Genomic DNA, 25,516 nt, shown 5'->3' with positions numbered 1-25,516 from the left:
GCAGCATTCTGTACTTTCACTTGATCCATGTAAATTTGATTTGCTGTGCTTAATATAATCACCCAAGGCTAAAAGAAATGGAATTATGAACGAATCAGTCAGAAACAACATTAGTATGTGTGGGAGATACAGAATATTCACAAAAGGGGCCAAGAGCAAATCATATGAATAAGTTATGACCCTGCCAAAACTTGCGTACTGTACACGGACGTACTAATAGGCTATACATCAGAGAGCCAAGGGGGAGGCCCCGTGGAGAGATGCGGTTGTTATTTGAAGTGGTGAGAGACAGCTAAATGCCTGATAGCTTTACACCAGAAGAGATGAAAGTGGAGCAGAGCTCAGAACCTTGAGTGACTCTTCAGTAACAAGCACAGAAAAGGAGCAGGGTGAATTTGAGCAAGCTGAAAGGAACTGTAGTGTTTCTCTACACAACATGAGTGCAAGCACTCGACTTCTACATGTACTGTCTGTGAAGTTGCAATCTCTGACTTTCTTCCTTGCTCTTTTGTCCTTTTATTGTATAGCATCTTTTCTTCCTCATGTCATACTTTGTACTACTTTGTATTTAGTTTTGTTAGTAACTTTTAGAAGAGTTTTAAATGTACTTTCTCTTAAGTTTTGAATCTCAAGTGATTGATTCAGACATTTAGAGCAGTTCTGGTATCTGTGGGTGACCACTCAAAGTTCCCGAGAGAAGTTAATAGAGAGCTTTTCATACTAAGTAGTAGAATATGGCCACTCAGAGGGCAAGTGATTTTCTTAGTTTAGCAGAGGACCTTGAGAGGGTCATTGGTTTGACAAGAGAGCCTCAGAGCAACAGGAGGCATATGTATGGTAAAGACCCCTGTGTGCTGCAGCTTGTGCCTTTGCAATAAGATGATTATGCTCTGTGTGCTGACACTGGATGACCTCATATCAATGTTTTGGACCCTGTCTCTCTGTTAAATATGGGTTACAGCCAGCAGTTGGTTTAGCTTATCATAAAGAACAACAAGAATGTCAGGCTTTTTCTTCTTCATTACAACTCCAACAAAACTTACAATTTTTGTCCTCAGGCTGGTGCTTACAAATTAAAATTCTCTATGTATATGGTCACATTTGCATGCCAACCACATGCAACAAACTGTTGGTGATTGTTGTAACTGCCGTATCTGTCGGGGACACGATATCTATGCAGTTCACTGTTGGGAAAACGAAACTACATAATTCTCAAAGAAACCGCAAAGGGTGAACCCCACACCTCTAATCGGTGCTCCTGTGCTATTTGCCTTAGATAATATGCATGCATGGCGCCAATAGCCACTATGGGTGGGTCACGATACAATATTATTGCATTAAAATATACTGCGATATGTTGTGATTTATTACCTTTTTTCAACTGTAAATTATGTCCCAAAAGGAAAAATGTCAACATCTGTTTTATCTCATCAGGTAAAGTTTTCAGTCTGTTCATCTCACTGTATTTTTATTACAGCGAAATGTATCTAGTGGACTGAAAAAGCTGATTTGTATTTGTAAAATTAAAAATTTATATAATAAAAACAAATTGATACGATACGATGTTGCCACACAAAAATATTGCGATACCATGCAGTATCGATTTTTCCCCACCCCTAATAGACACACACTGTCACAGTAATATTGTTAGCATCCTCAGAGAGTTGGTGGTAACTGAGGTGCAGTTTTAAGAGGTGTCACAGCCAAAGGTTCAGGTTCCATTTAGTTTTCTTCAAGGCTGTTCATAGCAGGCAGGAGGGTTACAACAGATGGCACTATAGATGAAGCACTGGTGTCCGCTCAGGTGTGCTTTGGGTGCGCCTCCTTGGGTGTGCTGGACCTGACAGAACTTTTGGGTACGCTCAAATAGATGACGGTTGATATATTTTTGGTCTTGTATTAAGGATCTTTTCAGTAATCGCAGAATTGTAATTCTCACCCTTTCTTTCGAAATATATTTTGGACTGTGGACGCCTCAGAAAAACAGACCAGTTTTCCCCAAGTTCTATGATACTGTGCCAACTATTGAGCCTTTTGGAAAGTGCAGACCAGATTTTCCTGAGCATGTGTTGTGCCCCAGTGATATGATGCAATGTGATGCCATGAGTTCTGCTCTTTTTAACCTCCATGGTTTTCTTTTTCTCTGAATTCGCACCTGTATCTTTACGGACACACATTCAGAAGTCAACTCGTGTCTTTTACGTGTCACTGTCCAACTGTGAAAACATCATAGTGCTGCAAACAAACCTTAGTCCAGCTCAAAAGCAAAAGGACAAGAGCACAGCAGGTATGTTCATTAATTACTCAGTGCTTGCAGATGGCTTTTGCACATCTGAGAGAGGAGATGGCACGTGCATGGAGGCACTGAGCATGTTTCTGTAAAGGAAGCAGAGTGGAGAGGACAAGGAGACCCATCCCACTTCCCCACTGCCACCGTCAGACTGAGACAGGGTCACACCAGCCACGTCCTCTGGGACCCGCATGAACAGCGCAGCGCATGTTAGGAGGAAAACAAGGATGGAGGAAAGGGTAGAGGAACAGTGGGGGGTAGAGTGGATGATGCTGTACTCTGGAGCTCTGAGGAGTGAGGGGCTAGAGCAGATATTGTTAGGCTTTGTGGAAAAGCAAACAGCAGCTGATACAAAGCTATCATTGCAGTGAGCATGTGTGGTTGGAATTAGATTAAAACCTCTATGCTGACTCCAAGATGTTATCATATATGAGATCCAGTATAGAGTATCCTGGAAGAGTTGATGATGCTCAGTCTTGCAGTAGATAAACATTACTTACTTTCTCATATTTCTGCCTCATGAGAAATATGATGATCTAAAAGTGGGTGGAGGAAAGCTTGTTTTCTTCTATCCAGCCGATTGTTTCATTTCATATATTATCTGCTCTTGACAGCGGTTATAACACGCTATCAACGACTGTGTGACCTCCCGACATTTTACGGTGTTGTGTTATCCATCTTCCTCACATGCAGACACAAATACTTCCCTAACAGAGCATGCGCTGTAGGTGAAGCTGGAATGAAAATACTGAGTACAGGTAGTCTTTATTTATTCACAGATACTAAAAATGAACACTTTTCTGTGAGCGTATGACGTGAAAAAAGTCACCGCCAGAAGTGCAATAGGGAATAAGATGGAGCTGTGCCGACAGCCATGAACTTTTAAACACAAAGTGCCCTCTATTATATTACATCTTGTTTGCGGCACATTTTAAACAGACACTTTAATCTTAGCTTACTCAACAGAAAATTGTACAATACTAACAAGCTATACTGTAATAATAAAACACCTCTGCCTGGAACATTAATCATCTGAAAGTACTGCTCACCTAATTTGCTTCCTGTATCAGCACATGGACCTGCATTAGTTCCCCCGTGGCTTATAATATTACATAAACATGCATCTCCACCAGACGAACATGTTTGCTGATATTTAAACGCTGATGATATGCGATAAACTGTGACTATGAAATAGAGTTGTTAAGTTGCAAACACAGATATTTTCAGTTTATTTGAACTGTGCGAGCAAAGCACAGCAAACATATTTATATTTAATCATCTTTTCTGTTCATACAGTAGCCAGTGCCATATGTTGCCCCAGGGTTTAATTTACTGAATTGAAATATTTATGCTTTAAAGTGTTGCCAGAATACCACATTTATCACCAGGGATACCGAACACCATTGGTGTGTTGTAGAAATCTCAGCACCGGTTTTCACAGCACAGAGACAGCTCTCCTCCAGGTGATTAATTATTTGCTGAGATGGAAGACAATCCCATGTGACACGTCAGTGCTGTTTTTGTGAGAATTAATTATCAGTGTGCTTTTATTTTATTTATTTCTTTAATGAACCAGTGTTTTAGTGACTGTCTTTTTCCTCCTGTATCCGAGATATAACACGGTAAAAACTGTCCATACTGCATGTTGTTTTTAAACCTTAGAATTCACATCACATCTGCAGATCAGTTCTAATCTGCATTTCTGTCCTGTTTTCTTAACCTGCCAAAGTGCTACTGTTATAACATTTTATCCTCATGGTCAGTCCACACTGAAGATGTATTGGTTGATAGGTTTGTTGATCCGCTCTTGTTCAACCAACCAATCGGACAGTCGCTGGTGTTACTTAATAAAGCTGTGTATCCACCAAAGCGTTTCTTTTCCCAGCTGAAAATGGCAGTTGTTGTTTTTCAGCACTTGTATTTGTCCTATGTGATAGTTGGTCTTTGTGGTATTTGTCCCGCCCCCTTTCCACTGTGACTGGACTGCTGGTGAAAGTGAGTGAAGTTAAACATTTTTCAGCTCTCATTTTAAATCAGGAAAGGGATAAATAATCACAGAAGATGTTCAGTGTCAGATTTTTTACTATGGATTTATTTTACTAAGTCTCCAGACCCCTTGTTGGGGTGGCAGCAACTTAGGCTTCTGGGCTAAAAATAGTAAGTCTCTCTCTCGCATGCAGCGTTACAGAGATATTTAATGTTTGTAACATTATGTTGGCGGCACGGTGGCGCAGTGGTTAGCATTGTTGCCTCACCGCAAGACAGTTCCTGGTTCGAACCCGTGGTGGGGGGTTTGAACCCTCGGGTTGGGGAGCCCTTCTATACGGAGTTTGCATGTTCTCCCTGTGTTAGTGTGGGTTTCTCTGGGTACTCCGGCTTCCTCCCACAGTCCAAAGAGATGCAGGTTAATTGGTGACTCTAAATTGCCCCTAGATGTGAATGTGAGTGTGAATGGTTGTTTGTCTCGATGTGTTAGAGATACAGTGCACTCAGTTGAGTTATTGTAAATTCATCTTGAGATAGCATGTCGATTTTTTTTTTTCCTATTGACCAATCGATTGGTTGAAGAGACGGTAGAATTTCAGTTGACCGAGATTTTCTTTGGTTGACTACAGCTCTAGCTTTAAGAAGCGTTTTTGACTTCCACCACTTGTCCATCAATGAAAAACAAGCTTCCATTTTGTTTAATATATCCATCCACACTCACTCCTTGAGATGCACACCTTACGGAGTCACAGAGCTACGCAGTTTACAGAGTGAAGTTTTTGGTGGGTAAAACTACAAGCAACTGACTTTTTGGCTCATTACAAGGAGCTGTCAAACCAAGCTATTAGAATTGTTCCTCTTCCACTTCAAAAGTGCAGCTACAAACTACTGGTAACTTAAAGTCTTTTTGATGTGCCATTTCATCTTCCTTTGGACTTGTGCAAGTCAGCGGGGGTGGCGAGAAAAGAAAACCCAGCTGTTTATTCTGCCATAAATCCCTGGGTGCTGTAAAATGTGCATTGTTAACTGTCAGGAGAGTGAACGATGCTCATACTCAAGTTCATAAGCTGCAGAAACTGATGAGCACGTTTAATGAACGATGCTTTTTTAGCATATTCATGCACAACACTGCAAATATTGCACTGAAAAGGTGTTTTGAACTCAGTAACTGTATCTGTATTGATTGATCATGGCTCCCTGTCTGTCTGTGAGCCTGTTGCACTACATGCAAATGCCAATCACTTGCTGCTGTGGGCGGAGAAATAGAATTAATGAATTAATGGAAAAAAACGTCTGCTGTCAGTCAGCCTGTCGAAGGCACGTTAGCTCTGTCCACTCGTCCCCAGGAGCCGCTGTCAACAGTTGGCTGAGACGCTAGACGTCAGGGTCAGTGTGGATGAGATGACAGGACGCTTATGAGCTGCTCATGTCTTGCTTCCAATGGGGATTCCCAGTAAGTTAAAAAAAAAAAAAAGGGGCTTACAGTTGGTGTGCTAAGTCTAAGTCTAGCTCTTTAACTTCAGTTGTCACAGTAATGCTGATGTCTGTACTGTGAACTTAAATGACGCCCATATCCAGGCAGCCAGACTGCATGGCAATGTTTTCGGATTGCTGTTGATTTTAAAGCAGTCTGATCATGATCCCACACTGAATTTAGTAACTTGGGCAGCAAACATTCTTCTCCTTCCCAATATCCCGCAGGCTCAGTCACTTTTTTTTTTGCTTGTGCATGCCATGCCTGTCAACCATACACAATTATTCAAAAGCACAAAATGTAATTTGGCAACTATTTTGGCAACGTACAGCTCTACATACTAATGAACCTCAGACATCACAGCTGTCTTTACAGTCTGCGTATCTGCTTGTCATACATTAACACTTGGACCTCTGTTTAGAAATGTTAATACGATTTAGAAAATTAAATTTGTTTGGCTCATTTGGCGAGAGAAGAGAAAAAATAAAGATTAAATTGTCAGCCAGCCTAATCATTATTTTTCATTCCTTTTTTGTGCAACCTGGCAGGGAATATGTTGAGCAACTAAGATAGGGACATTTCGTCATTCAGTAATGGAAGCTAATGAATAAAGTTTGAAAAAACAAACATTGGACTAGAACTACTAGAGATGCATATTTCTGCATCTAATGTCCTCCGTGGTGCTTGCATCATTACTTTGTAGAATTTCATTCAGTATAATTACAGTGCCATAGGACACACACACACACACACACACATATATATACACAAGAGCTTGATTAACATGGTCTAAAGTGGCTGAAACTTCCATAAAAACCTTTCAGTGGGTACATTTACATGGACGAAATCCCATTCTTTACCACATTACCGTCGTACTTGGTTGTGCATATACACATTGGAAATACTGTTGCTTAGATATGATAACACAGACACAGTGAGCATGTACTTTGATTTAAAAGGACTGTGGTTGGATCGCTCAAATACTAAATTGAGTTTCATTGTGAATACACATCATACTAATGTGCATAAAAATCTACACAGTAGCCGTAGTTCCTGCACTGTTTTCTGTATCTGTACTTTTCCTACCTCAACAACAAGATGTTCCATCTGAAAAGTCCATCGTCTGTTACAGGAAATTACTACCATTAATAACAAATTAGATGTCATAGAAATAGAAATATGAACTATTGTAGTCTTGTATAGAGCCAGTAATTACCTCAGCCAACAAAGTCGATTTTTCATCCACATTTTATTGTTGGATATCTGAAGAATGTACGCAGCAATCTGAGGGGAGTCAAGAAGCAATTACATTTTTATAGTGAGCCTATCTGAAATTTTAATGACTATGTTTTCAATTAAAATACAACAAATAACAGAAAAAAGGGACTCTATTCCCCAGCATAAGGGCATCTTTGCATTTTTAAATAGATAAACTGAACTTTAAAATGTGGGCACTGAAGTAGTGAATCTACATAATAAAAAAGGCGAAATAAAGTCTCCCAGGGAATGGCATTAAATTGATGTTGGTCTCTTTGACTGCTCTCATTTTCTCCGCTGTGATGAGATCAGCAGAAAGAAAATATCTTTGAACTTTTTATTTTCCCGTTTGCCTCACTATTTATTCCCATCACTTAGCCGTTCCCGTGGTCTTCCACTGTGCTCTTTGTTATGCCACTGTGGCTTTGGAAACTGTTGATGGAAGTGCTTTGCTTTGGCTGGTGTCAAAACATGTGCCACACCATCGCGTGGGTGTGTGAAAGATTAATATATTTGCTTGGGATTCAAGGTCCTCGCTCTGGCTCTCTCTGTCCGCGTACTGGAGAAGTAAGAGGCACTAAAAAGCTGGTGGCTGAACTGGGCAGTAAAACTGTGTGAGGTTTGACTCTGTACCAAACCTGAGAACATGTATCATCAGTTTAGCCTGAGTGCTAACATGAATAATGTAACAGCTGCTTATTGAGAGTCGGTTTACTTTAGGTCCAGGCCCACAGGCCATGGAAGAAACAGACACAGCTGTCTTTAGAGGATCAGGATAGTCCATTTAAAATTCAATCAAAGAGACATGAAAACATCGTCTGTCTTATATACTGATATCAATGCAGCTAATTTAAAATAGACAAGTAAAGTTGTCCATTAACTGCAAAGTACACCTTTTATTTAAGTGAGAAAAACTAGATAGATAGAAAATGTTGGACTGATTTGGACAATAGAAATTATTTTAGTAACCCTTTATCTCATTTCTCATAACTCTCTCAAGCAACTATCTCATAACTATATATACACCATTATTTAGACATATATTTGTGTAAAAAAGTAGTCTTAAAGAAGTTTAATTTGACTTATCTTTCTTATTAAGCAGAAAAATACAACTATTCAAGTTTCTCTCTTCCTGCAGACTAAGACTAGCTAAATGACCATTTTAACACACTGTAAAACTACTTTACTCAAACTTGACAGACACAAAATAAAACAGTCTTGGTTCATCTTGCCACTGTTCCCACAATCACTACCTCTGGTTTGGGTAAAATGAACCCTTAATCCATCGAGTTAGGTGTGAAAATTGGAAATTAGCATTTTAAATCACGGGATAATGAGCCAGAACTCAACACTGATTGGCTCTTAGATTGGAAACTGAACTTCAACTATTTCTTCTGCCTGGTTGGACAGGTTTCCATCATTAGCTTAGACAGACAGCTTGCTATTTTGCAATGCAACCCAGCATTCTGTTCAGTCACTAAAGATTTAACTGGAGGATAAGAATCAATACATTGTTAAAATGAAGAGATCAATCTGATAAACGGACACTTCATCGTTTCATTACTGAAAAAGCACAGATATTACTAATGACATTAACGGTGGCCCCTTTCCATTCAAGTGTACCAGTAAGCCGTCACAGTGATGCACAATTGTAGGACCCTAAAACCGAAGCTGTCACATTTCAAAATGTCCTCTGTGAAAGTGGTCTTTTAGAAGGTGTTGGGGAGAACTACTGCATATGTGAAAGGAGTTGTATAAAGCCTTTTTGGCTCCAGAGGGAGCTGTGAGTAGTCCGATAAATTGTCTAAAGTGATGCCATTTGAGTTTGTGTCTGTTGGCTCTGAGGACTGCAAGTCTGAAAGTAAAAGGAATCTGGGGGTGTGGAGTTAGAAAGAAAGGTTAGCAGGTCGAGGCTACGTTACCCGCTACTAGCATAGCACACTGGAATCTCTGACTGAACTGTTGGTGATTGAATGGCATTCTAGATAATGTAGGCACCAGGTTTTATCAAGAAGGAGCAATGCTTGGAATTTAAAAGACAGTGCTGGTTTTTAAACTGTCCAGGAGTGCAATGCTAAATCGGTGGAGTACTCATTAAACGTCTGTGTTGGCCATCTGTGCTTAGACTTACTGTATGTACTCCATGCCTGTCATTATATTCGTGCATCCGTAATTTACCCTTATCCCGGTCCTGCTGCAGCAAAGTGCTCTTCGTCTATGATGTAATTGCCACCTCTTTCAGAATTTGTTACAAGGATTGTGTAGTTGTCCCCACATCTCTTAGAAAGTTCCACTTTTTTGAAGTCTAGTGAATATTTAACAACTCCAGGTGTTATTTTGAAAAGTGGAAATGAGCATTCATTCTCTTATTAATTATTCAGTGTCAGTTTTGAGGAGTAATTCCCCTCTCATCATGCATCAGTGGCTACTCCACACCCATATCTGCAAATCCCAGCATCATCCCCCGTGTCATTCCCCTTCTCAATGAGCCATGCTATGATACTCTCTTAACTCATTTAACAGACTATTCGTGACAGGGAGACTCATTTCTTTGTCTGTGTTTGCTTGAGATGCTTTTTTGTATGTATGTGCATGGATTGGATGTATGCAGTGGAGCTTAATTACAGTGAGACGTACTTACTTCTCTTATTAAGTACACCCATGAGGTGTAGAACTTGCTATCTGTTTTTTAATTTCCTTAAAAGGAGATCTAGAGACAGAGGAAGAGAGGTCATCAGCATTATAAGCGTGGTTCACCATCATAAAAGTACAAAACTGAATTCAGCACATGATCTTAACCTTTGGAGTACCTTGACCCCCCTTTTCATCCCTTTCCTCATCTCTCTCTGTCTCACACATGCATATAAAAATGCACAACCACAGCCTCCGCTCCCTCATCTACCAAATTAATAAAGCTCATATTTTCTGCTAATGCATACGAACACACACAAATGTGACACACAGGACCAGGTTCAGCCTTCCTGGGGCCACCATGTGTATAACCACGGGCTATTTCAGGAGCTACCCTGATCTTCCTGTCCTCCTCTCTCCCCTCGTCCTCTCTCAACCTCTCTTCCTTATCCCTGTGGTCATTTGTATTCATCCACCTCCATTCACTGTCACCCTGCGTCAGTTACAGCCTGCTCTGAGCTCCTCTCTCTCGCCTGGTAAGCCGCTCCGCTCCTTTCCCTCCCTCGCTCTCCTCCGTCCCTCTGTTCTGCATCTCCCCTGCCCATTTCCTCTCATCATGGCAGGCCGTGTGCGCATCAGACTCAGAGCTCAGTATAAGCAGCTATTGCCACGCTGCAAAATTAATGCAACCTAACATTAGACAGATACACAAAGGCTGCCATTCAACAGCATGCACACATTTAATCAAACGTTCCAGCAGAGTATTCTAATGGATCCTAGCCAGAGTCTATATTACTTCTCTCCTTGGCAGTGAACCCAGTAATAACTGAAGACTCCCTGAAGTTTTGGCTCACTGGGTCATTATTTAGTCTTGACGCACACTGGCTACGGCTCACAACGTTTTGAGAATTACAGCGCCAAACAGGACAGTTGTCAAATTAATTGTACCTCACATTTGTGTTCTTGGAATATATATATATATCTTTTGCTGCCTTATCTTCTCTTTCTGCTGATTCTGTTATGTTTTTAAAGTGAGGCACGGGGATTAGTGTATGATATCAGATTTTTATAAGGCCGTTGCTGGCTTTAGAAAGCCTCAGCGCACTTGATGTCATAATGATGAATGTGAAAACACAACCCATGGCTTACTTAGTGCCCACAGGCAGAAGGAATCTAATTACCCATCTGATTTTTAGATCTACGCATCTACAACTGTAACATTGGCTGCCTATTATTTAGAGAATAACCTAGCTCTATCACAGCCACCCTGTCAGTTGTAATCCATCTTCTAGTATGTGCCAGAATCTGTGTGCATATGTGTGTGTGCTTTCAGGCCAGGAGCTGGAAGGATGTGACCTTTGACCATCAATGGAAGGGAGGGAATTATACCACAGCCCCTGTCAGGGTCACTGTGACAGCTGTGCCAGCTAGCTAACTGTCCATGAGATAACCTCACAGTGGCCGAGAGAGCAGCTGTACAGGTCGGCAGGAAGATGTAATTGGGTATGCGGGACAGGAAGCATAGCAGGTAGAAGTAGAGGAACCAAAACAAACTGGAAAAGTAGGTTAAGGAATCAGTTTTACTCAGGTAGAGGGAGAATCAAAAAGGGAGACGGGGATAGACGATGTGCTTGCGGTCCACAGTTTCCGAATCTAGCAAACAAAACTAGAAAACTTCATGAATAAAAACAAGAATAGAACAGGTGTACTGTATCTCCAAATTCAGTGCTTTTCAAGTGTGTTTCAAAGGGTTTTGTTTTGCTGATACACATACATGCATCCCTTCAGTTTCCTGTTTCTCTCTCTTGCGACGGCAACTTGTGATGTCGAGCAGCGACGGTTCACTTGAGGATTGCTGCCACATCTTATGTCATTTTGTTGCACCACACTGTCCTTCGTAAAAACCTGCGAGAGGCGCTCATAATTCACACTCTATCTACAGTTGTTTTCATTTTTCAGAGGAGTGGACCGGCTTCATTTTGCATTCACAAGGGCCGACAGCTCTCACCGCAGGCTGTGAGTCATCCGAAGCGAGAGCTCTGTAAATGTTAAAACTATAAAGAAAAATGTCACTGCTGAAAAAGGAGGAAAACACAGTTATTCTTAACAGCACTGCGTGGTTGGGTTAAAAATGACAGTTGATATTAACTGAGATTCGGAGGAATGGCCTAAGATGGAGACGAGCCCTTGAGCAATCATCTCAAAGACTAACAGAGGTGTTGCTGCATAAACAGTCAGGCCACTGCTGGGCTTGGCAGGTTGGGAACCTAATAACTTATCTCTTTGTGGATTACATCAACCAGTGTGTTGTCATGGTCTACATCTTTCTGATCACTTTCTGTTTACTAGAAAATATTCCTACACAAATGCTGCCATCTATTGGTCACACATACATAGAACTAACTCTGTGTTTGATATTTGATTCTCCACCAGAACCTGCTGGTGTTTACACTTAATGAAACTGAGATTCACTTCATCACCTTGTCAGCGCAGCAGAGGGCTTCTCGCACTAATGTGTGAACATGTTTTCACTGGTTTCACACATTTTTTCAAAACCATTAACACAGATCTCACATGAAGACCCAAAACTCAATTGGATTAACTTTGTTAAACAGAAGTAAAAACATTTATTTACAGCTGATAGAAATAGATTGTGTAATTATGACAACTCTGATCAGCAATCAGTCCTCATCCATCTATGAAAGACTCCACACCTCTGCGTTGCTACTTGCAAGCATTGGCCATAGAGGCCGAAGGCATGTAAAAATTAATGATACAATAAATGAAGAAAGCTTTTTTTTTTTTAAACACAGTATTTCAACAGTTGTGATATGCTTGCAAATATCAACAAATGGCACAGGTTTATAGCACAAAGTAGGGTTGAACTGGATTATATTGATACCCGTATTATCTATTTTGTTGCCCACTGTGAAGTGATTGATTGAAGAATATATTAATTTGACCACAAGTTGTGTTAATTGATGGAAATATTGACTTTTGCTGCCTTTTTAAAAATGTTTTGAGAGTGTTAGTCTTTTGCAAACAGTCATTTTGGCCACAACTTTAGGTTTAGGCCTGTGTGTGAACTGTTTTTGTAACTTCTGAATGGACAAATATGTTTAAGCACACGAGAAAAACTGTATGATAATGTTTCAGCACATGAAACAGTATGATCTAGCTCTTTAACTAAGTGTGTAAATTAATTCTGAAGGCACTCTCCACACTCCTGCTACTTGACTAGAATAAAGAGTTGCAACAATTAGTCAATAAGTTGTCACCTATTAAATTAATGGTTTACTAATCTGATAATCGATTAATCAGGCTGTATATTTTTTGAAGGAAAAAAAGTAAACATTCTCTGATTCCAGCTTCTTAAATGTGAATACTTTGTGGTTTCTTTACTCCTCTATGACAGTACACTGAATATCTACTGGTTGTGGACAAAGCAAGACATCTGAGGATGTCATCTTGGGCTTTTTGGGGAACACTGATCTAACATTTTATAGACCAAACATCAGAATAATTAAGAAAATAATTGACAATGAAAATACTCATTAGTTGCAGCCAAACATAATGTCAGCAGTCACAGTGTGAATGAAGAGTGTGTGATGGCTAGAATTGATATTCAAATATGTAATAGTAACAGTCTTGTATTACTATCAGTTTAAACTAATAGTAATGTAACTAAATTATATATTTTTTTCGTAGTAGTGCAAAGACTAACAGCAGCTGCAAGCCTGAATATTTTTTATAGTGGATTTTTGTATTTTTTACCAAATATCTGGGGATTCTTGCAACTGCAACTGTGGATGGCACCTAGTTGGAGCTGCAACAATTGATTGATTACTTGTCTGCCAGCTATTGAATTATTAACCAACTAATTTGATAATCGAGTCAATCAATTTAAGTGATTTTTTTTTTAGTCAAAATTCTCTGATTCCAGCATCTTAAATGTGAATATTTTCTGGTTTCTTTACTTCTCTATGGCCTCTTTTACACTGCCTCTCCAAAGTGGGAATTTCCCACCATCATTCCGCCTCACCATTTTGTATAAACGGTACAATTGCAGAATTGGGGGACGGATGCCTTTAGGTGGCATCAGAGGTAGTAAAAGCTTTAAAATGAGATCTGTATAAATGGGACAGCCGACAGGAAGAGATCATGGGTGGCATGGTTGTGACGTTTTGACAACGTGTTTTGTATGTATCCCACAGTGGGAGATTTAAAAAGTATCTGCAAACAGTTAGCAGCTAACTCAAAGAAGAACAATGGCCAAACATGTCTGTTAATTGTGAAAACAGTGAGGTCTGGGAGCTCCTTACCCTCTGAGCAGAGGACAAGATAAGCCGCCATATAACAGGGACAGTAAATTATTTTTATTGCCATGTTAATGCCTTTGGTATTGTTTAGACAGTGCTGCTGACACGTCTTTTATATGTCGCACCAGAGGCCAGTACTGTTGCGTGTCCATCAGGTCTCTTTTTATTGCGCGATGCCAGCAGGCTGTCTAAAATCACACACTGGGGCAAACGTGGCATGAAGACGGGACTTCGTAGTGACCCTATAGCTGAATATCTTTGGGTTGTGGACAAAACAGGACATTTGAGGACGTCATCTTGGGCTATTGGAACCACCAATCAATGTTTTTCAGCATATTCTGGCTTTTTATATACCCTCAAACTTTTCTCATGTGTGTGAATATGTTCTGCCTCATTCCTTGCAGCAACTGTGGCAAAATCTGCATAAGAAGGTTGTAATCAAAGATTTGAGAAGCTGATTGCAGAGTTATTTAAAGAAAAGAATCCTTGAGATTTATTCATGAATATACAGCCCACTCTTTACCAGTTTATTTGGAAGGAGGTAGAGCTGTTTAGCTTAAAATGCACAGGGATTTTTCAATAAAAGGCCTCCACAGAAAGCATGATAAGCTCTTGTGAACATTTTAAATGGCAGTCTGCACACCTGAGTGAGTTGGAACTTGTTAGTTCAGCACTATTTATGTCTCTCTGCAGTACCTTTTAACATTTATTGTCCGCTAAGCACTGGGGTAATTTGATTTTGCCTAATTGTTAATGTTCATTTGATCATATGGTGTCACCTTAATGATGACTACTAGGCAGCAGTATCAGAGTACAAAAATCACAATGCAAGAAGAAAAAGAGAAACCTCACACATCAAACCAGCTGTAACTACTGTGCCTGTTTCCTGGACCAGTCCCTGAATCTCACAGTGGTAGAAGATGTCCACTTGAGGGAGGCAGAGCTGCATTACTGTTTGAATGCCTCCTGTCTGTTACTAATATAATGGCTTGTAAAGACTCTGGTTTACATCCAACTGCAGAGAAACCCGTTTAAGTCACCCTTTCAGGTCGACTTGTTAGCTCTTTAACTGCTCGCCACCCCCTCTCCTCCCACTTAATACTATTTCAATAGTGTTTCAGCACTGTCCTCTCACCATTCATATGTCTGCTAGACCATTACATTTATGTAAGTGGTAACTATAGAAACTGGTACATGAAATAAATCTTAGTCATCTTAGACATCATTAGACTTAATATGAAATTAAGTGCACTGATTTGATAGTCAAGTGTCACACAGAGAACTCTTTGCCAATAACAACGCAGACTCCAGACTGCGCTCTGCGAGGTGACAGCATGCTGTGTGCTGCCAGGAGAAAGCCACCCAATCTGTCAAGATTAAACGATATTTTGCAAGAATGTGGGCAATGAGCTCAGATTTACACACAGATTTGATGTATTACTTGAGCGGACAGTGTGCGCCTCTCATTTCCCCAAATGGAGGTTTTGTTTTACAAAGAAGAGAAATGGGAAATGAAAGCGATTTGGACCAAACATTTGTCAAAACTGAGTCAGAGCTGAATAATGTATGAAGGTGAATACAAACAACACTAAATACTCTGGTCTTCAGTTTCCGTCTGTGCATGGTGAAGTTAGCCAATTTGCGCTATTGCTTATTGTCTGCCAGTCAGGTATGAATCATACCTTTGTTATACGTGTATCCTGTAGGCTAGTACGTATGTACAAGGCTCAAGACTTTATCATCAACACCCACACAAAACATTATATCTGTGAAGTTTATAATGTTCAGGTTTTGTTGAGACTCTTGAGGCGTTGATACATCTCTGTTTTCATTTTTCGGGCCTTTAGGTGTTGTTTTTATCCAATTGGACTGCGATATATTGGATTAGGAAGTTTTTTGGAGGGCCACTGGATTAAAGTTCACTGTCAGGTGTTCATGCCTTTGTGTCTGCACCCTGTGAACAAAAGCGGGGAAAGTATGTGTCTCTTTACCTCTGTTTTTGATTGTAATAAAATATATATTTTTCATCAATAACTACACTTTCAGATAAGCAATTGTAATTAAAAAAACAACTCTGTGCTCAGTACACATCATGCTTTAATTTGTGTTGTCAGTGCATGCCAGTGTTATGTGCCAGTGTCTCTGTGTGTGTTGTAGTGTTTGTGTGATGCGGGTCTGAGTGTCTGCATTTACAGTTTTGCCCTGCAGATTGGCTTCCCTTTTCTTGCTTTTGTTCCTCCAGCCTTTAGTTCTTGACAAATCCACACTTGTCCCTCTCCATCCATGTTGCCCCTGGTAACCAGGGGGAAATGCACATAGACGTCATGCGCAGCAATGGGGAGGGGTTAAGAAAAACATGTTTTACAAAGAAAAGGAGAAGACGAGACAGGCGGTGAGACAGGTAGCAGAGCCGGGGGGAGGAGAAGAAAGAAGTACGAGAGAGGAGTGGGTTAGAATGACAGTAATGATGTGTGTTCATCATGTGAGAGAGAAAAAACAAATAGAATGTTTGCTCAAAGATGGCATTCATCTCCTTTGACTATTGTGAAGTGATGATGAATTGCAAGCTGTCAAACGAAGGCCAACAGCTTGCTGTCATGGCTGAGCGTCTGACTGACTGCCACAGCTTGCCTTTAACTGACTGTTGCATTTCGATGGCGGTGACAGGCCAAAGCATGAAGCGTTCCAGCCTCAGAAATGTCATGTTTTTAGCGAGTGTTCCCAATTGACTGAAAATGATTTTGTAAATTCAGGATTAATTGACCTTTTTTAAAGAGTATAAAGCAGCAGGTGGTCCTTCAGTACAAGTGAAGCATTGACAACTCTCAAAGACTGGAGAGCAGACGGGAGCACCAACCAGCAGGACTTGCTTGTGAGGCAACAAAGACACAAACATAACCGACTGTGTTTATTTAGGTACTGCCACCAGGAATCAAACCCTTTATCTGCAGTCTTTGTGGTGGTGGGCGAGGACTTTACCTGGGCGTCACCAGTGTGCAGGGGTACTCCGACCACGGTTTTGTTTCCCTATAAATTTCAGTCTCTTTTTCACCTTCACTATTTTCTTCTAGTGTACTTCTGACTGTTACATCAATGGCGCTTTTCCCATCAGGTTTTGCCATTCACACCACAATTAGTCACACTGCAGCTATGCGGTTGTTTACACCCATCCCTGAGTCACATTATTATGGATTCCATTGCGTGCTATGATTGGCTAGTACTTGTCAAGTTGACCTTGTAAGTTAGGAAGGATTAGGACAAAGAGGTCATGGTTAAGGCTCGTGGTAGCCAGTCTTGGATATCCTCTGAGACTAAAAAGGTAACTTTACGAGAAAAAACTCCCAGCTGTACGGTCAAAAAGTCAGGTGACGTCGTATAAAGAGTGACACATTGCACAGAGGTAATAAGGTGTGATGGGTGAATGGGTCAACCACAGGACTTTTACACAGGAGACTGGGGTTTCATTCTCATGTGTTTCGACACCGGCTTATTATTTTTAGACTTAGTAGACTTATTATTTTCATCTAGGATGTATAAAGCTGCTGAATGCACACTGTGTACACAGACTTTAGCAGAATAGCTGAATAGACCTGTGACAACTTTAAGTAATAGCCAGTTTATATTGGTGGATATATGGATGGGGGGCAGTGATGTCACTGCTGTCTATGAATATCTGCACAGATCCATTTGGCAAAAATGATAGATCTGTGCAGCCACAGATGTTTCTAGTCAGACACCATTCAATCTAAAGTTACAGGCAGAGTGGCGACCAGTCAGTAGAGCCATGCAGAGCAGAAAGGTGGCTAACAGTAACTCTTACCTGCATTTTTGTGTGGGTGTTCATTTCAAAACCTGTTCTTACATTCGATTTTTTTTTTAATGAGTGAATGCTAGTACTCAAATATGGAAATTACTTTAATACCCAAGTCAAAGTTGTCACTATCTTGTTCCAGTGTTTGCTCCATAGCTGTTTGTGCGAGTATTAGATTAGTATTAGATACAGAGAAGAAGCCTTCTGTCTGCACTCTGTGTTCATTTCGCCCGTATTTGTGCCGTTTTCTTAAAGCTCACGGATACGGACAAAACCGAACAGTACCACTAGAGGTTGTGGAGGCAGTGCAGCGTAGTTCAAGTGAGATACGACTGTAGGAAACGATGAAGAAATTTAGATAATAGTGTAACAACAAACTGGTTATCTCGTGAAAAGAAACCTCTGTCCACATGTTGGAATGTTTTTAATGTCTTCACACACCAATGCTGTGTAAAATGTTCGCCTCAGTTTAAAGGTACATTACAACCTCCTCCACTGTCGCATTGTTTGTTGTTGTGTGCAACTTTGGCTCTGCCCTCTAGTGCCATCTATTGGCTGTATCTGTGCCAACATAGCAGGCACATAGAAGTATGAGGAAAGTGATGTTTACAACATTTGAAATGGACTTATCTATTTTCGTATGTAATGGGCGCATAGATTAGCCTGAAAATACAAGATGGTTGCTAGCGTATTTGTGAATGACTGCTAGGTTTTAAACATGTGCTTGCTTGTACTCAAACTAGATGAAAAAAATGTATTCATAGTATTCTCTATTTAGCAAAAGACACGTGTTAGTAACCTGATGAGTACAGGACAAATTACACGAAAGGTGTTGTCCAAACAATTGTGTTAGCTAATCAATCCACCACTTTGGTTCAGAGTCCAAAGCCTTGACAAATATTACATGAACTGCCATAAAACGTTTTACAGACATTCATGGTCCCCAGAGATGGGGACTTCGGTGATTGCCTGACTTTTCATCTGGTGCCACCAGCAGGTCAAAGTTCAAAATTTTCCAGTCGGATGTCTTGAGATGAATTGGCACAAAATTCAGAACACACATCATGTCTTCTAATTACTGACTTTTCATTTTTTGCCACCTGCAGGTTGACATTTTCGGCTGAATATGAAATGTCTCGCTACCTGCAAAAATAATGACATTCATTCCCACCAGCCCCAGTCTTGTTTCCTTTAATCTAAGGAATGTGGACTGTAGCTGGAGGGATCCCCGATTATGTTTGTATCTGTATTTCCACTGTTTTTTTGTTTTTTTTTACTGCATATCTGGAATGCCTTGATGGTGAGCAGCTTATTGTATGTTAAGCTACAGCTTCAGGTTTGAGTATATGCTCGACCAATAATTTATTTATTTGTATATTTTTACATTGGGATGATTCAGCGGTCAACAAGAAATGCCTAAATCGTGACACCTCAGGGTTGCTGCTGGGCCAGGTTAAAGCTGCTCCTTGACTGCTGAAGAATTAGATAATGTGCATGTGTGTGCTGCTGGGCACTTGTAGAAGCTTGATATACAAGAATAGTACAGTAAAAGTGTTGACACCTAGAGGTACGCTTTAAAGGCTGTCTAGCAGTTGAAAGTAGAATGACTAAAAGCTGGTTAGAGGCAGGTACGCTCTGCATTCCAGATAAGCCGCTGGTTGCTAGGCGGAGGAGGGAGAAGGCTAGGGGGGGATCCAGCAGCTAATGTGTCTTATTTAGCAGCATGTCTACCCTCGTTTAGAAAAATACGGTAGAAGAGAGTGCCAGAAACTGGAAGAAATATGATGCTAGCTGCATGAAACTAGTTAATCTTGCATGTGAGCATATGTTAGTGAAATGCAAATGTGTGCTAATGCGCATTTACAGGTTTATGCATCATTTATCTATCATCCAGGGATGTCGTCTCAAGCTGAGTCTGGAATGAGGGTTATGTAATAACCAATCAGCTATCTGTCTGATTAGCCTGCGGCCAATTTTTCAGGAGTTCTGGTCTAGCCAATGGTCCTCCGCCATGCCCTGGTCTTGCCTACTAATCTCTATAAACAGATGTCGAAATGAATGCAGATAAATAATTTTTAAAAAAGCTAATGAAAGGCTAAATCATCGTTAGATGATAGCCAATGGGTTGCGAGATTTCCGCCAATGCATTCTGCCTCTTTTGTTTTCCACCTGCATGCAACCAAAGCCCGCTCAAACGTGATTCGTCAATACTACTCCGACTACAAATGCTTCCAATGCCAAAATCTTGTCTCATTGCCCACAGATTCTGCATTCCTGTGAAATATCTGTTTATAGAGATTACTCAATAACTAATGGGTGCTTTGAGTGCGGTCTGCTGCACCGACAACAGACTCACAGATGCATGTGCCTCGGCTCTCAAGCGCATGCATGCATGCAACATTTTTGCAGTGTTACTCAAGCTTACCATATCTGTCCTCATACCTCCCTGTTTTTCTCCTCTCTATTGTGTACACACGCACACGCACTCACACATGCTCACGCTCTGCTCAGCTCCAAAGGATCAGTAGCTTATAAACTGGCTGCAGTCAGCAGTCAGTCTCTCTGTGTAGGGAGAGGAAGGAAGGATAAATTGCTACGACTGGATGGAGCAGAACTCAACCATCCTTACTGGATTGAGTCATACTGGGCTGGGGCTGTTTTTTTTTTTATGTGGAGGAACCAACGCAGGTTCCCTGTTGGCTTTTACCAGACAGAGCTGGGTGATCTGGGCTGGAATGGACTGAATTAGTTCAGCTAAACTCTTGCTGGGCTCAATTTCACTGGACTGTGTTGAGCTGCTTGCAGGCCTGGGGGAGATGGGGCTGGAATAGACGGAATTCCCTTTTTTTTTTGCATACCGCCCTCCCTCTCTCCTTCTTCCATCCTCCCCTCATCTTCTCTCTTGCACTTTCACAGCAGACATCCAGTGTTGCAGAGCAGACAAAGGCAGCAGCCCTCAGTGCTTCTGTTCATCTGCTGGCTCCTTAAAAGACGGAAAGGGAGAAAGAGAAGAGGGATTTTTCGTCTTTTTTTTTTTTTTTTTTACATCCCCTGCTTTTGCACAGAGGGAGCTGCTGGTGGGAGGAATTACCAGCAGAGGTTTTCAGTTCATCATCCACAGGATTTTTGGATTTTTTTTTCTTTTTTTTTTATATAATAGATTCCTAAAATTTGAGGAAATCGTTGGGACTCTGACAGAGAAGACGCATATTTTAGCGTGCGCAGTGCTTTATTCCTGACATATCTTGGCTGCCTTTACTGTTCATTCATTTGGCCGGTGCCGGTGGTGCTGGTGGTGGTGGTGAAGCCGGGGCAGGCATGGCCCAGCAGGCAGGCATGGGGGTGACCCACCAGGACACCCTGGCAGTGCCCCCCATGCCCAAACACTCCGGCCTGAATGAAGACCTGGTGAAGATCCTGCGGGAGAACCTGCTGCAGCCGGAGAGGCCAAGAGGACACCGGCGGTCGCCCTCCTCCATCTCCCCCCGCCTCTCTCCCCGCAACTCACCACGACTGCTTCGCCGCATGCTGCTCAACAACAACATCCACAAACAGAGGCGCTTCACTGTCGCACACACATGGTGAGACTCGGATGCAGAGATAGTGACTGGGAGATTGATTGCTATTGTCAGTGGTGTGTGTTGGTGGATGGGGAGCTGCATAGGCTTATAAAGTGCATATGTGTGTTTGTCTTTTGTCAGACGTGGTCTGAACCGCACCCTGGCAAACTTTCAAGGTCGGGACTGTGTTTGTTGAACGCTGTGTGCGAGAGAGGTGGCTGTGTGATAAGCCATTTGAGTAATTAAACTTTGTTTGCGGTTTAACTTGAATGCTTTCCTCTCACAAGAGAGATGGCAGGAGTGTGCGTGAGCAGATCTCCCGTGCAGGTTATTCATGTCAAATCTCCTAGGAGACCCTCTTCTCACCTTAGATAATGAGTTTCTCTCTTGCTCTTTCTCTCTGTCCAGCTGAATCTCCATTTCTTAACCCCCCCCCCCCACACTCCTCTCAATCCCCCTGTCTTCCCCTGCCCTCCCTCTTCCCGTGCCGTCTCTGCTTTTACCTCTGTGTGATATACAATTGTGCAATATGTGAGGAGATACACACCGAAGCTTCCTGTCTTGTTAGGTAGGTAGAGGAGGAAGCCATCCATCACTACATTTCTTCCCTCCTGCTGTGGTTTTCTCTCCACACCTGCCTGCCTGCAGTTTTTGACTATTAATTAGTCTTCTATTCCTGGCTGTCTATCAGCCTCTGTTGCACTCGCCCACGCCTCATCCCCTCCCTTCGTCTTATATCTATTCCCCATTCACCCCCCCCCCCACCTCTTACCTCCTCCCCACTCTCATTTTTTTCCTCCCCTTCAACCAATTCAGTTTCCCCCCTTCCCTTCCTCCCACCGCCCAGCATTCTCATCTCCTTCTCCATTTTTTACGACTCATATATCTCTCTCTTCCCTCTCCATATTTCCCCTGCCTCATGTGTCCCACTTCCTTTACTCCCAGTCTCTCCCATTAGACACCTTCCTCCTGGCATCTGGATCAGGCTCATGATGTAACTCAAAAATTCATGTAATCTCACACATAAATTCACATTTCAGAAATACCTTACCCTGCTACTTCCCATTAATCTCCTGTAGTTCCTCCTCTGCTTCACCTCAAGGTGTGTTGTATCTCAATTTTTGATCTCAGACAGTTGCTGCTAGTTTCCTTTCATGTTCTGCACTTCCATCTCACTTTCTCCATTCTTAATCCCCCCATTTTCCTTTGCTTTCATGCATCCACCCTACACTCTTTTGCATATAAATACATACATATTATATCATCTCTCATCCCTGCTCTTTTTTCCTTTCCCTTTGCTTATTAAAAGTGATGACGCTAATAGCTCAGGGAGATACACAGCATCTCATAGCTCCTATAGCTTTTTGCTATTTTAGAGGCACACGGCTTCCTGTGTTTCTCTATAATTTAAATTTTATGAATTAATTATCTGTGTGCAAAATTATACTGTCTGTGTGTGTACGTGCAAGCGCAGTGGCTCGTACGTGGTTGTTAATTCAGATTATGTAATTTCACACACCACCACCATTGCTCTCCCATGTGCCACTTTAAGCAGAAAGCTATTTCTCTCAGTTCCATATTAAGAAGCAGAGACACTTTCATTTTTGGAATGGATTTTCCCTGTTATGACGCTCAGCCTTGTCACCAGCATGACAGTGGGGCAAGTGAGCCGGGTTTTCAAGAAAGTCCCCCCCTCATTGAATATTTGCAACCGACGAAAGCAGCAGGGGTGAAAAGAGCAAGTGGCAGTGGCGGCATGACGGTGCATTTATTATAGATGAGGAAAAAAAGCCAAATGTTAGCTTACAAATTTTTGATGAAATGCTGCATAGCATATTCCGTCATGATGGCGCTCAGTATACGCATGGAGGGAACCTGGTCATTCTTTGCAGGGGGATCCATTTTGAAACGGCTCTCCAACTACTGATTTGGTTTCACCAGTCCACACCTGCTCCCTCTTTGAGATCCACTTTCACTGTGCTTTTTGGCATGATGTTGGTTTGCACAATCCCACTTGGAAAAACTGCATGTAGCCAGGCTGTATTCTGTATGTGTCGCATCAATGGCTTTCAGTACTACAACTAATTAGAGAGCCACCATCAAATTATCTATTGAAGTGTACTCATAAGAAATGGTTTATTGAGAAGCAATATGGTCATTGTGCTATTTTTATTTTTTTGCCCCATATTGTACCTGTGCCATCTGCTGTGTGGTTTAATCACTTGGAAATATTGTGTTGTTTGGTTGTTCTAACAACATCTAAGGGACTGCAGATGAAAACAAGCCTTTTCAGCTAACTCGGGTGCATTTTAAATAAAATAAATTATATTATTTTAAATTAAAATGAACAATTAAATGTGATGCTGCCAGACTGAGAGCCAGAAGCCAGCCAATCATCAGAAAACAAACTTAATATCCTCAGATTTTATTTCAACTCTATCATCTCTGGTCAAGTCAGGTCAGTTTTATTCATATAGCCCAATATCAGAAGTCATATTTGCCTCAAGGGTATTGTCTTTGCAGCAAAGCCATGATTATGTCCCCTGGCTAAAGAATGCTACTGCAGTCCAATAGATATTAAAACACATAAAGAAGCCATATAGGCACAACATCTATAAGCATGTTCAGCAACACTCTGATATAGAGCTGTTCTCAGAGATTTAAAATGCAGTTGCAGAATTTATTTATTTTTTGACTAAATAATACCAGCCATGCTTTAAAAATTTTGTTTTTCTTTAGTTTTGGGCAAGGTTGTGGCTCAAATAGACTTCACATATCTATTTCAAATGTCAGTCTTAAGTTCTTGAAACCTCATAGCTGACACTCACTTTTTCCTTGGCTACAGAATTTGAATAAAACACTTCTCTGGTTTCCGCTCACACATTCTTCACAGTCAGTGTTTGATGCTGTTTGGCCTTCACCTGAGCGAGCTGCGGAAAACATCTCTGTACATGAAACACAAAGAAGGAATGTGTTTGCTTCCTCGTGTCTGTGCGGATCTGGATGTAAAATGTGCATTTTGTTAGATTGTGCTTTTGCATCATGGCTGTTGGGGCAGATAGCAGAGCAGGAGTGGGAGGAGACAGCGATAAGAAAGAACAATGACCACTTAATCACTGTGTAACTTGTCGGTGATGTACCTGTGTCTTGACATTGGAGGAAAAAAAACAAGAGACAGAATCTCAGACAGAGATAAAGAGAGTGTGGGAGGTTAGCAGAAAGATTGCTGTGTTTTTGTGTGCACATGTGTGAGCAAGGGCACGGGAGAGAGACAATTTGTTTGTGAGAGAGCGACTCCGTCGAATGGCTGTAAGCAGGAGGGAGGTTGACAACTGCAGTGCAATTTACTCCAATCACCTCCTCATTGTTTTACAGCTGCAGGGAATCACAGGGCCACTGCGCTGTAAATCTGGTGACAAACACAGCCCTCAGTGGCTCCACTCCACACTTCATTAAGAAGACAATCCTTCTCCATGGACAGATTGGCCTGATGTACTGCTTCGCTGTCCTTATCGCCACAACACCATGAAAACCATTCACAAATTGTTTTACAATCACTTGGAGAATACTTTGGAGGGTGCATCACTAATGCTGATTAGCTTCGTCCCTCGGAATGATTTTGATTGGCTGTAATTATTAACAAAGACATACAGTTAATATAGTTCGTATGGGTGGCCATCCTTTTGTTCCCAGGGTTCTACGTCTCTTCATATACACTAGCATCGTAAGAGTTGTGCAGTTCAAACTGCAAAAAAAGGAAGGGATATGGACATTTCAAATGTGGCTTGAATGGAAAACATCTGTTCAGCCACAGCAGAGATATCAGCGTCTAAAGTCAAGAACATTGTCTTGCCTGCAAATTTGAAGGCTAATCCTTCGAGGAGTGTAACATCAGTAGGCTATGAGCTGTAAGTGGGTGATTTCAGCACACTGAACCATGGAAACATACACTGAGCAGTGAGTGAAAAACACTGCTGAGAACATTAAACCCTTTGAAAGAACTCCTCATTGGGTCATAGTAAGAGGGTATTGAGCCAGGGAACAAAGGACCTTGAGTAACGAATCACAGTGACATCCCACTAGAGACAACTGGCAATTGACTTGGATAGCGGAGATATGTTAAACAGGCAAACGTATTTATTTCTGTTGTCATTTTCAGCGTAACTGTAACATTTAAATATATATACT

At 41.4% G+C, this 25,516-nt stretch overlaps 1 protein-coding gene across 4 annotated transcripts in view; it reads left to right on the top strand.

The window, feature by feature from the left end:
* Nucleotides 1–25,516, top strand: part of pde4d (phosphodiesterase 4D, cAMP-specific) — a 255,572-nt gene that overhangs the window by 96,890 nt on the left and 133,166 nt on the right. The window contains exon 1 of one of the 4 annotated variants that reach the window (XM_050050738.1): nucleotides 20,949–21,349. The exons of the other annotated variants lie outside the window; for them this stretch is intronic. Coding sequence (XP_049906695.1) covers nucleotides 21,087–21,349 — 263 coding nt within the window. The 5' untranslated portion in view covers nucleotides 20,949–21,086. Of the gene's footprint in view, nucleotides 1–20,948; nucleotides 21,350–25,516 lie in introns of those variants that run through there. 4 annotated transcript variants of the gene reach the window in all.

The sequence above is a fragment of the Epinephelus moara genome, chromosome 8, assembly GCF_006386435.1.
Source record: "Epinephelus moara isolate mb chromosome 8, YSFRI_EMoa_1.0, whole genome shotgun sequence".
In the NCBI taxonomy this organism is placed as follows: domain Eukaryota; kingdom Metazoa; phylum Chordata; class Actinopteri; order Perciformes; family Serranidae; genus Epinephelus; species Epinephelus moara.
Note: the sequence above shows the minus strand (reverse complement) of the source record. Positions and strands in the feature narration are given on the sequence as shown.